This window comes from Rhinopithecus bieti, unplaced genomic scaffold, assembly GCF_001698545.2.
Source record: "Rhinopithecus bieti isolate Rb0 unplaced genomic scaffold, ASM169854v2 scaffold_17861, whole genome shotgun sequence".
Taxonomy (NCBI): Eukaryota; Metazoa; Chordata; class Mammalia; order Primates; family Cercopithecidae; genus Rhinopithecus; species Rhinopithecus bieti.
In genome coordinates this window covers 4,631,856-4,643,442 of record NW_016809830.1, presented here as the reverse complement: position 1 = coordinate 4,643,442, position 11,587 = coordinate 4,631,856, and the positions used below count along the sequence as shown (strand labels likewise).

Genomic DNA, 11,587 nt, shown 5'->3' with positions numbered 1-11,587 from the left:
CTCGCCCGGCTAGTTTTTTTGTATTTTTAGTAGAGACGGGGTTTCACCATGTTAGCCAGGATGGTCTCGATCTCCTGACCTCGTGATCCGCCCGTCTCGGCCTCCCAAAGTGCTGGGATTACAGGCTTGAGCCACCGCGCCCGGCCTAAACCTGATTTTTCAGATAAGGAAACAGAGACTCTGAAGGTTAACTGAACTACCCAAAGCCATACCGTGCAGGTGGTCGAGCTGGAATTAGAGCCTGGGTCTCCCGAACCATGCTTCTTACTCCTCCCAGAAACCCCCTCACCTGGCTCCTATTACCCAGTTCCCTGAAACCCCAGGCCAACTCGTTTATATATATAAAAAAGCAAGTGCTCTTGGATATGTAAAAAAAATTCGTTGATAACAAATGATGAAAATGATTCTCCTCATTACACATATAAAACAGTGCTTAATTTGGAGGTGCCACGCGGGATTGAAAGCCATTGTTCTTGGTACCTAAATGGCCCATGCCTGCTGCATATCCTCGTGTTCTTTCCCTGTCCCTTCCCTGTCCTTTCACTAATACCCTCCTTCTATCTTCTTTATCCTCCTGCGTATTCCTTTCGTGTAGTTCAAAAACATCCACACCACATAATTGCTTAAGCATGTATAAAGTCATAAAACTACAAGTTTCCTAAACTTACTTGGTCTTGTTTCCTTGTCTTTTCATAGGATTACATATAACTTACACTCAAGGATGATAGTGAGAATTACTACATGAATGTCAGGTAATAATAAGACCATGATAATGTTACTGTCCAAAGCATTAGCAGGGGCTGCAGCTATGAATGTGACATAAATTGCCACAAGAAACATTTAGGTTAAAGTGAAGGAAAAGACGGGAGTTTATCTCATTTATACATAGATATATATAAGGAGGACATTCCTCCTAACTCGACCCACAGAACTATGAGCCAATGGAACACATTCCCGAGGGAGAAGCAGAATGCCGTTAGGCAAGAGAAGCACATGTGTGCACAGAAAGGCTGGCTGGACTCAGTAGTCTCTGGTTGGGGACTGCAAAAAAAGAGGAAGGAAGTAAAACTGAATCATTTTTAGTGCTCTGTCCATTTTCAGGCCATGAATTTCATGCTGCCTTGCATAAAATGGTCACTAGCAGTTAAAATATATCAGAGGACATGATCCCATAAGCAAACTCCAAATGACTTAATTGTTCAAAGATTACATGCTTTGTGCTAAAAACTGCCAACTATTACAATACCAAATCCCTTGAAGCAACTCTTGGTGATCTGAGCTGAGGTTCAGCAAGCAAGTGGAAACTGCTTTCGAATCTACTTTGAAACAATACAATGATCAGAATGACATCCCCAGTGCTGCAGGTCAACCTGCTTCTCACATTTTATTTTCACCTGTCCAGTATCTGAAGGTTACAGTCTAAATGCCTGGAGTCTGGGAGTTCCTCAAATCGTGCATACTAAGAGGTAGAGGGGCTGCCCTTGCAGATAAAGACAGGGCAGGTGACCACATTTTAAAGTGAGACAGAGAAAAATACCCTGGAAAGAACTGATAATGTTTTCTAAATGCTTTCTAAAGACAACCTGTAAACACATAGCGTAGAAAAAGCGGCAATGTACTCTCCAACTGGGCATTTCCTGAGGAACGAACAAACAGTGTTCACAAAGGCCCCTTGTCCACTAGGGTGGGTTTCACACAGAGGCTGGCTGTCCCTGGAAGGATGCAGGGACGGGAAGGAGCATCTCTGATGTTAACCAGCGCCACATCTTGTGGGCACATCTGGCCAGAGTGAGTCCAAAAGACATCACTCACTGGCCTAGCCTAGGTACTCTCAGAGCAGCCGTCTAATGTAAACAGTCTTCAGCAAGAACTACTAAAAGAGAAACTAGATTTTGAAACAGCAAAACTTCATTAATTTAGCACGTACAATAGTTCAAATGTCCGATTTGTACATGATTTTTTGAAAGAAAAGTTTGAAATATGTAGCAAATGCTTCTTAATTTGTATCAGATCATGAACCCTGTGCTAATCATGAATTAAAAAGCTCACATATATTGAATTTTTGTCATGTTAATGCCTTTCAGGATTATCTCATTTAATTTTCACAAGGATCTAGGAGTTGGGTTCTATTACCATCCCCATTTTCTAGCTGAGGCTTAGTGAAGTAAGTAAACTGCCTGAACCAGAGCAGGGAAGCCAGCACCATCAGAGAAAAGAACCTATACTCCTACCCACACTGCATCCGGTAAAGAACAGAATTATTTCATGAGTCATTAAAAGCAGTTACAAGCCAAACAGTTAAACTATAATTTGTATAGCATATTTGAGATTTAGACTTTCCATCACATGATTACACTTCTCATCTATTTCCGTATCTATTCTCTACATTTCTGCAATGCAACTACATGAAACCATTTCCTGATGTAACTCATCGTCTTAGCTAACTGGTCAATTCTATGAAACCAGCGCAAGTCTCAAAATGTCCACACTGGCTACCAAGCAACAACCACTTCCCTAAAAAATGACAGCATGAAACGTGTTTATCTGTTTGCAATTATCACATTTTCTGGCCTAAAGAGAATTTTTCTTAATAGAAATAAATGAATAGACATAGTTCAAAAGTAAACCTTACAACTGTATAGGAAAGAAAGGATCAGAAGGGAGGAGAAATGAGAAGGAGACGGAGAGGTACCCCCAGCAGCCTTGCCACAGAGACAGGAGGTGGCGGGAAGGATACCCTTCTGTCTATTCCTTTTTCGAGTCTGACAGCTCTACCAGGACTTTAACTCCTGGGCTCATGCAATCCTTCTGCCTCAGCCTCCCAAACAGCCGGGGTGTGCCCCACCCCCATGCTTACTAGCGCTCTTTATAATGATGGGTACTACAGTAACATAAAAACAGGAAAAATGGGAACCTTTCTGGCTCCTCTTCCCACTGAAGACACCACAGCAATTGCAAATCTGGTTCATAATAAACCCTTTTTTTTTTTTTTGAGACAGGGTCTCACTCTGTTGCCCAGGCTGGAGTGCAATGGCGTGATCATGGCTCACTGTAGCTTCAACCTCCCTGACTCAAGCGATCCTTCCACCTTAGCCTCACAAATAGCTGGGCCTCCAGGCGCGTGCCACCATGCCTAACTTTTGTTGTTGTTGTGTGTGTGTGTGTGTGTGTGTAGACAGAGTTTCACCATGTTGCTCAGACTGGTCTTGAACTCCTGGGCTCAAGTGATCCACCTGCCTTGGCCTCCCAAAGTGCTGGAATTACAGGCATGAGCCACCAAGCCAGGCCCACAAGAAATCTTTGATCGGGATAAACTGTTAATGACTGGAGTTTGTTCTCTATCAAGCAGGTGTGAATGGAGGGCTGACATTTTAAAGGTGCACTGTGGCATGCACGGAGGAACTGCATAAGAAATGCCCTTGAGCCACAGCTGAAAGCAGGAAGCAAGCCAAATATGCAGAAGCACAGTTGAACAATTTTCCATGTGAGGTGATCTGAGAAGGGGCCAGGACCCTTTGTTACTTTGTGCCATTGGAACCAGTGGATTCTGAGAGCAGCTGGAGTGGACGCTTGCTCAGTGATGTCAGGAAAGGGTGAAATGCTCCTTTTGGTCCTGCCTAGTGGAGCTGTTCTCCTTGAGGGTTCCCAGTGTCACACACCTATCCTGATCCCAAAGCTCTAAGATATATTTGCAATGAATGTAATTCATGTGTCCTAAGATGTACATTTTTTTGGTTTTAACATTTCTCATATCAGTCCAGTCCACAATAGATGGTGTCTTAAAATTAACTGGTAGTGCTTTTGTGTCTTAGTATTATACAAAAACGGGCTGTCCTGCAATCAATTGTGTCTTCGATGTGTTTAATACGGCATTTTTGCTTCATCCATGCATTTAGTGGTTCATTCTGCACACTATTATTCTGGATAGAGGTTCTCAGATGTGCACAATCCTCTTTTTGGTGCCACATCCAACGAGGACCTTCAATACCTTATGATGGTGGTATCCTGAGAGCTGACAGCATCACTGTAAGTTGCTTAGTGTCTTGTGGCTTCCATGATAGCTAGCTAATACTGCTCTAAATATTCTAATTAGCTAACAGAAAGAAAAGAAAATAGCAATAGCAGCAGACTCAATTTATTTCCCAAAGATTTCTTTCCAGCGTAATGATGTATGCATCTTTTATTCATGGTATGTTGCTTATGCCTTATACTCTACCTCAACTTAACAAACATCTCGAACTTCCTTTTGAAACTCATGTCCCAAATCCTTAGCATTTTTTCACTTGTAATGTAAGAAGTCATAGCAAAGGCTAAAGGTCAAGGGATGATGCCTGGAGACCTAAATTAAATGACCATGTATTATGTAGGAACACCACAAATCGAGTTGCCAGTACATATGAAGCATTTAGCATCTACTACTGTTTTGAATTTCATAACTACTTTGAAAGAACTAATCTAGTTACATGTTAATGAAGAAACACCATACCTGTGTTGGGGGACAATTCATCCAGCAGCTTCACCATGCCCTCTCCCTGCTTGGAAGTCCATATCTTGATGGGGGACCCGCCTCCAATCCTGCGGTACTGCTCTTGAATCTTGGGGGTTCGACGTTTGGCGATGAATGGTGCCAGCTTACTAAATCATTTAACATACAGGTAAGTGGATTTTATTCCACCTTAGCAACCTGAGAAATGTTTTCTACTCAATAAAAAAAAAATAAAATAAGATTAAGCCTTTAAAATAGAAGCTTTCACTGACAATAGCCAGCTCTCTTGTTGTAGATTATGGAGCTAAAGCTAGACCCTCTCTGAGGAATACCCAGCTGTGCTCCACAAGTTGTTCCAGTAGCACACCCTGAAGATTCAGGACACACAATACCCATGCGGAGAACCCTGGATGTGTGCTAGCTACTAGAGTAACACATTTTGATCCCACACCTAACGAGAACTAGAATATAAGACAAAGGAAGTATACATTTCTCTTTATTTAAAAAATAAAGTCTATTAATCTTATAGACACACTTGCATATAGGAGCAAAGATGTATGCACAAGAATATTCACTGCAATACTGTAAACAACCTAATTGTCCCACATGAAGCACGGATTAAACAAATGAAGTTACAGCCATATGATGCAATTCTAAATAGTAATCAAAAAATGAGCCGGACCTATATATCAATATAATGTTATGAAACAAGATACAGTGTTAAGTTTAAAAAAAAAAAAGGAAAGTTTCAAATATAGTACATAAGTACATTCACATTTGTGTAACAAAGTGGGGGAGGGTGTGTGTGTGTGTGCGTGTGTGTGTATGTATGTGTATACTTGGATATGCACAGACTATTTCTGGATGTAACAGTGTTGACCTCCAGGTGGGTAACTGGGAGTGCAAGGGGAAAGGGACATTTGCCTTTTACTGTAATTACTTTTATACTTTTGTAGTTCTTATCACATGCATGTATTAATTTTCATTACAAAATCTATTTTGAAAGAAAAAGGAGAGAAGGAAGAAGGAAAAGAAGGATTAAAGGAAAAGAAGGGGCAGCAACAATCCATATTTATAGTACAAATGAATAATAATCATTGCTTCCCTGACTGTTAATCAGCCGTTAAGTGCCAAGGACAAATACATCTTTAAAAATCTTTAAAGGTGCTTAAGCTTATGTCAAGACAACTGCAATTTCCAGGGCTCTGGGGAGCAAAGGGCTCAAGGAGAATCCTCACTAACTTATTTGCTCTCTCCCCCTGAAATTTTCTGATATCATACCCTTCTGATATCCAACAGAAAACAATGCTGCTGCTTTAACCATTACCAGATACGCATTAAAACGATTTACTGGTTTGAAACTACAGAATTGAGAGACGCATGTCAATGCAGTGCCAAGGTTATAATCAAGTCGAGGTGTTTATATGGATCTCACTTCTGAATAGGAAGCGTCATGAGGTCTCGGTCCAAGAAGAGTCTCAGAAGGAAGTCGTGAACATCTCCGAGGGTTTCGGGGCCTCCCATGTTTAGCATTAATATTCCAGTTTTGGGCTTCCTACATAAAATAAAATACAATGGTTGATTTGTCATACTTCTTATTTTCTTCCAGGGTGGAATCTTGGTTCAGCCAGCAACTCTTATCTAACCTGTTCCGTACAAAGGTAAATACTACGGCTCTTTTCACTGCCATCACACGGATACCTATTCAGGGACATCTGTGGCCTCCAGTTCCTCATGGTCCCAGCTCAGACGTGGACCTTTGTCTTTTGGCTTAATCCATGATATCAGTCTTCACTCAGCTGGAAATGTTTCCCTTTTAAAGTCTCAGCCTGAACAGAGATCGAATCTTTAGGGACTGGGAGTCAAGGTAGAAGTCTAAAATTGTCCTGAGGCTAAAGCATCTGTATACGTGAATGCCATACGAATACAGAGGTTACCCAACCTCTCCCAACTTCAGGTTTCCTCATCTGGAAAACACAGCACCCACCACCTACTCAAAATGCTGTTTTGAGAATTCAGTGGTAACAGCTTCAGCTGGCACATGGTAAGTTCTACTCTACACAGAGCAGGGTTCCCCCCTAATTTTAAACCTCCACAGTCTAATACCAGCCCATCCCCACTCTTGCATCTGCTCCTGTCTCTTTAGTCAATGATTAAATTAAATGAGTACTGACTGAAATTATTTGTTACATTTTATTGTATTTTTGAAATGGAGTCTCACTCTGTCACACAGGCTGGAGTGCAGTGGTACGATATCGGCTCACTACAACCTCCGCCTCCCAGATTTAAACAATTCTCCCACCTCAGCCTCCTAAGTAGCTGGGATTACAGGCACCCGGGCTAATTTTTGTATTTTTAGTAGAGATGGCGTTTTGCCATGTTGGCCAGGCTGGTCTCAAAATCCTGACCTCAGGAACCGGCCTCAGCCTCCCAAAGTGCTGGGATTACAGGTGTGGGCCACCGTACCAGGACTGACTGAAGTTATTGCTTGCTCCTCTGCTTCCTTCTCTAGGACCTCCCTCTATTCCTTCACCTGTAGCTCCTGTTATGATAAACTTCTCCTCTCCATCCTGCATGTAAATTCACTGCTAGATAATTCCTGCAAGAACCGGTGCTAACATTCAAATTAGTCCCAGGCTAGAGAATCAACCACTGAATGAGCAGGAAGAAGCAAAAAGAAAGCAGAGCTCCACAACAAGTTTTAGGTCAAGCAGTTTCTGGAAACTTAAAAAAACAAAGTACTAGGCAAAAATGTAAACCTGAACTCCAGATCAAGCTCCGGAGTCAACACAGCCCAAAGTGAGCCAGGCCAGGAGCTCTCCACTCCTAAGCCCCACCAGAGAGCAAGGCGAAGCCGGAGCAGGACCAGGTGCCTCTGGCACGCTGGCAAGAGCCATCAGAAGACCTTGTGTGTCCCCATGAACAGGTAGCCATGGGATGGCAATAACTGGGGAACTAAAGAACAAGGAGCATTTCTTCCATTCATTCATCTTTTTTCCATTTTTAAAAATTGAGATATAACATACCATAAAATTCACCATAATCTGAACAATTCAGAGGTTTCTAATACATAAGGAAGGGCAGGAAACCACCACAACTATCTAACTCCAGGACATTTTTACCCCACAAAGAATCTTTGTATCCATTAAAGCCACTCCCCATTCCCTCCCCTCTCACCCCTAGCAACTACTAATCGACTTTCTGGGTCTATAGATTTGCCTATTCAGGACATTTCATAGAAATAGAATCACATGATTGTGTCTGATTTTACTCAGCATAAAATGTTCATGCTACATGTCGTAGCATGAATCAGCACACTTCACTCCTCTGTATTGCTAAATAATATTTCATTATATGGTTATACCCTCTATTCACTTTCAATAAAGCAGCTGAAAAACAACCAGCCTGAAGTTTATCTAAACACCGTTATTACGAGTGCTGAGGGGTCTACTTCCTGAATCTCCTATACCAGACCACCTCTGACTACAGCAGCGACTAAGCCAACGCTGCTGAGACAGAGCCTGTATAGAAAAACATTCTTTATGTGCTCGACAACTAATGATACTACGATGACATCTTTTTTTTTTTTTTTTTTTTTTTTTTGAGACAGGGTCTCACTCTGTCACCCAGGCTGGGGTGCAGTTGCACAAACAAGGCTCACTGCATCCTCGACCTTCCGAGCTCAAGCGATCCTCCTGCTTCAGCCTCCTGAGGAGCTGGGACCACAGGCACCTGCCTCCATGCCTGGTTACTTTTTAAATTTTTTTATAGAGACAGAGTCTTGCAATGTTGCCCAGACTGGTCTCAAACTCCTGGCTCAGGCTCCCAAAGTGCTGAGATTACAGGTGTGAGCCATTGTCCCGGGCTTATGATGACATCTTAATGAGTAATTTTTAAACAATTATTAACAACATTTGGCAATAATGTAAGGCAGCAGCATATGTCAAATGTAAACAGGTGGAAACTTTTCTTGATCAAACCTATTGTAAGTGAATGAGGTAAAAATCTGATTTCTCAACCTAATTTTTCAGAATACGAATCAATTCCTGGGGAAGAAGAAATATGGCATTACAATGAGGTCAGGGATTTTCTCATTTAGACCCCATTATAAAGATTAACTAAGGTCCCTTTTCACATCATTGCCTTCGACCAGGGTTCCTCAACCTCAGCACTACTGACGTTTGGGGCTGGAGAGTCCTTTGTTGTAGAGGACTGTACTGTGCAACGCGGGAGGCTTAACAACATACCTGGCCTCTACCTATAGATGACAACAGCACACACCCCACCCCAGTGTGACAACCAAAAATGTCTCCAGACATTGCCAAATTTGTCCCAGGAGGCAAAAATGACCCCTTCCCCTACTGAGAATCACTGTCTTAGAGGAAGAGGGCTTCATCCCCTTTTAAAAAACCAAGCAACTGCAGTGAAGATGTGGTTGTTATATAACTCTTCCATGCTCGAGTCCTACGACTGCATTAACAGGGGTGTGTTGAGTTTTCTTTCCTTGATATCTGAAAATTCCAGATGCATTATTTTGTGATATTCCTTTAATCTTTCTACTTAGACCACCAGTCTTCTCCTGGGATCCTGTCTTTCGCCCTCAAAATCTGTGACTCACAATAAATTAAGTGCATTTCCCATGGATTGCTGCCAGTTAACAGATTACTGGTTAAAAAACCTCAGGCTAAAAGACTTACCCAAGCCACAGACAGTATCAGTGTGCAAACGGGATTTAGAGCTGTTTTTCATCTATAACACCTGAGCTCAGAACAAGAGTGGCTTCAAAGGGGATGCTACTCTGCCCTGCTCATGGTTTTGCAAACCCATGTTGATCTTACACATTAAAGAGATGCACACGACTTGAAAATACCTAAATACACATGCACTTAATTCAAAACTGTGTTGTGCATGATGAATAGCGCATTAGTAAGTCCTAGTCTGACACCCCTCTATTCTAGAATGTGAAGTGAAAGCTTTAGTCAAGGGCCTCCATCTCCTCTCCTTCCAGACAGAACACACCTGAGACCAAGGTCTGAACGTTCATGTTCCGTCTGTTTGAACATAAAACTGTATACAGCAAAATACATTTAAAATTTCTCACTTGGAAAGGTTTCAACATTTTGCCATTTTTATATCCCAGGACTCTCAAAATACAAGGTTTTTCCTTGAAATATTAAATGTACGTAACAGAAACTTAAGCTTGTCAATTCATAAACAATAATTCTATTCTACTCTATATGGTCAGCCTCAAGAAAAAGTAATAAGATCCTAGCTCTTCACTGAACCTCTAAGACATGATTGGCCTGTGGGTCTATGATGCCTCTAGAACAGAATTTGGTGAACTATAGCTCAGGCACTAAATCTGTGTACACACATACACCCCTACTGCCTGCTTTTGTAAAGAAAGTTTTACTGGAACACAGCTCCCCTTATTGTTTATGTAATATCTGTGGCTGCTCTCACATTACAACAGCAGAGTTGAATAGCAGCAAAAGAGAGAGTTTGGCCTACAAAGCCTGAAAAATTTACTGCCTAACCCTTTACAGAACGAATCTGTCAACCCCAGCCTAGTGTAGTGTCTACCCTAGTACTGCAATCTAGTCCAGCCCAAGCATTAAGCAGCACAATGCCTTCATAATGTCTGCCATCAGAATAATCCACAAAGACACACTCATTGCTTCACCATTTCTAATATTAAAAAACTAGAAATCACCTACACATCCCATAATGTTGGACAGGGTAGTTTATGACTTAATAAAATACTCTTCAGTTACTAAAATACTATAGACAAATATTTATATGATGATAAATAAAAAGAGGGCATTATAAATATATGATGTACAGTATGGTCACATCTTGCTAAATACATACAGAGTGAATCTTAATAGTCATACAGACAAAATTGGCCTGGCTGGTCGTTCACACCTGTAATCCCAGCACTCTGGAAGGTTGAGGCAGGAGGACTGCTTGACCCCAACAGTTCAAGACAAGCCTGAGCAACACAGTAAGACCCCGTCCCTATTTTTTTTTTTTTAAGAAGACAGAGACAAAATATTGGGTGGTAAGACCTTTCATAATGTTTAAAGTATTTTTTTCCCTATCTATACTCTCTAAAATGATCCCATGTATTTTATATAAATATGATCTAAAGTTACTTAGTAGAATTTAAAGATTTTCATTTAATTTTAATAATATTAAGGCTACTTATATTAATGAGTTGCCACTAGAATAACACACAAATGAAATAATTTTTCTTCCAAGATTCCATATTGAATCAGTTCTTCAGTTTCTATCAAATCCCAACCCTCAGTACTTATGGCTGAAGTGGGGAGAGGGGCTGGGACGGGCAAGGAGAAATGGAATGGGCCTGCTTGGCAGGCTGCCAGATGAAGAAGGTATCCAATGCCCATCCCCAAGTAACCTCAGGTTACACAGCAATCAATCATCATACTCATGATCATACACCAAAAAATAATAAACACACAATAAGAAAATTTTGGTTTTGGCCAGGCACGGTGGCTCGTGGCTCATGCCTGTAATACCAGCACTTTGGGAGGCCACAGCAGGAGAACTGTTGGAAGCCAAGAGTTCAAAACCAACCTAGGCAGCAAAGTAAGACCCCATCTTTACAAGAAAAAAAATTTTTTTAATTAGCTGGGTGTGGTGGTGTGCACCTGTAGTCCTAGCTACTCAGCAGGCTGAGACAGGAGGATCGCCTAAGCCCAGGAGTTCAAGGATGCAGTGAGCCATGATCACACCACTGCACTACAGCCTGGGTAACAGTGCAACACTTCTTCTCAAAATAAAAACGGTGGCTCACGCCTGTAATCCCAGCACTTTGGGAGGCCAAAGCAGGTGGATCACTTGAAATTAGGAGTTCGAGAGCAGCATGGCCAACATGGTGAAACCCCATCTCTACTAAACATACAAAATTACTGGGTGTGGTGGCACACACCTGTAATCCCAATTACTTGGGAGGCTGAGGCAGGAGAATTGCTTGAACCTGGCAGGTGTAGGCTGCAGTGAGAAAAGATCAAGACACTGCACTCCAGCGCCTGGGTGAAACAGCAAGACTCCCTCTCAAAAAAAAAAAAAAAAAAA

General features: G+C 41.7%; 1 protein-coding gene across 1 annotated transcript in view; it reads right to left on the bottom strand.

The window, feature by feature from the left end:
• Positions 1–11,587, bottom strand: part of FECH (ferrochelatase) — a 38,338-nt gene that overhangs the window by 18,420 nt on the left and 8,331 nt on the right. Inside the window, 2 exon segments of the mRNA XM_017890507.1 lie at positions 4,487–4,635; positions 5,922–6,041. Coding sequence (XP_017745996.1) covers positions 4,487–4,635; positions 5,922–6,041 — 269 coding nt within the window.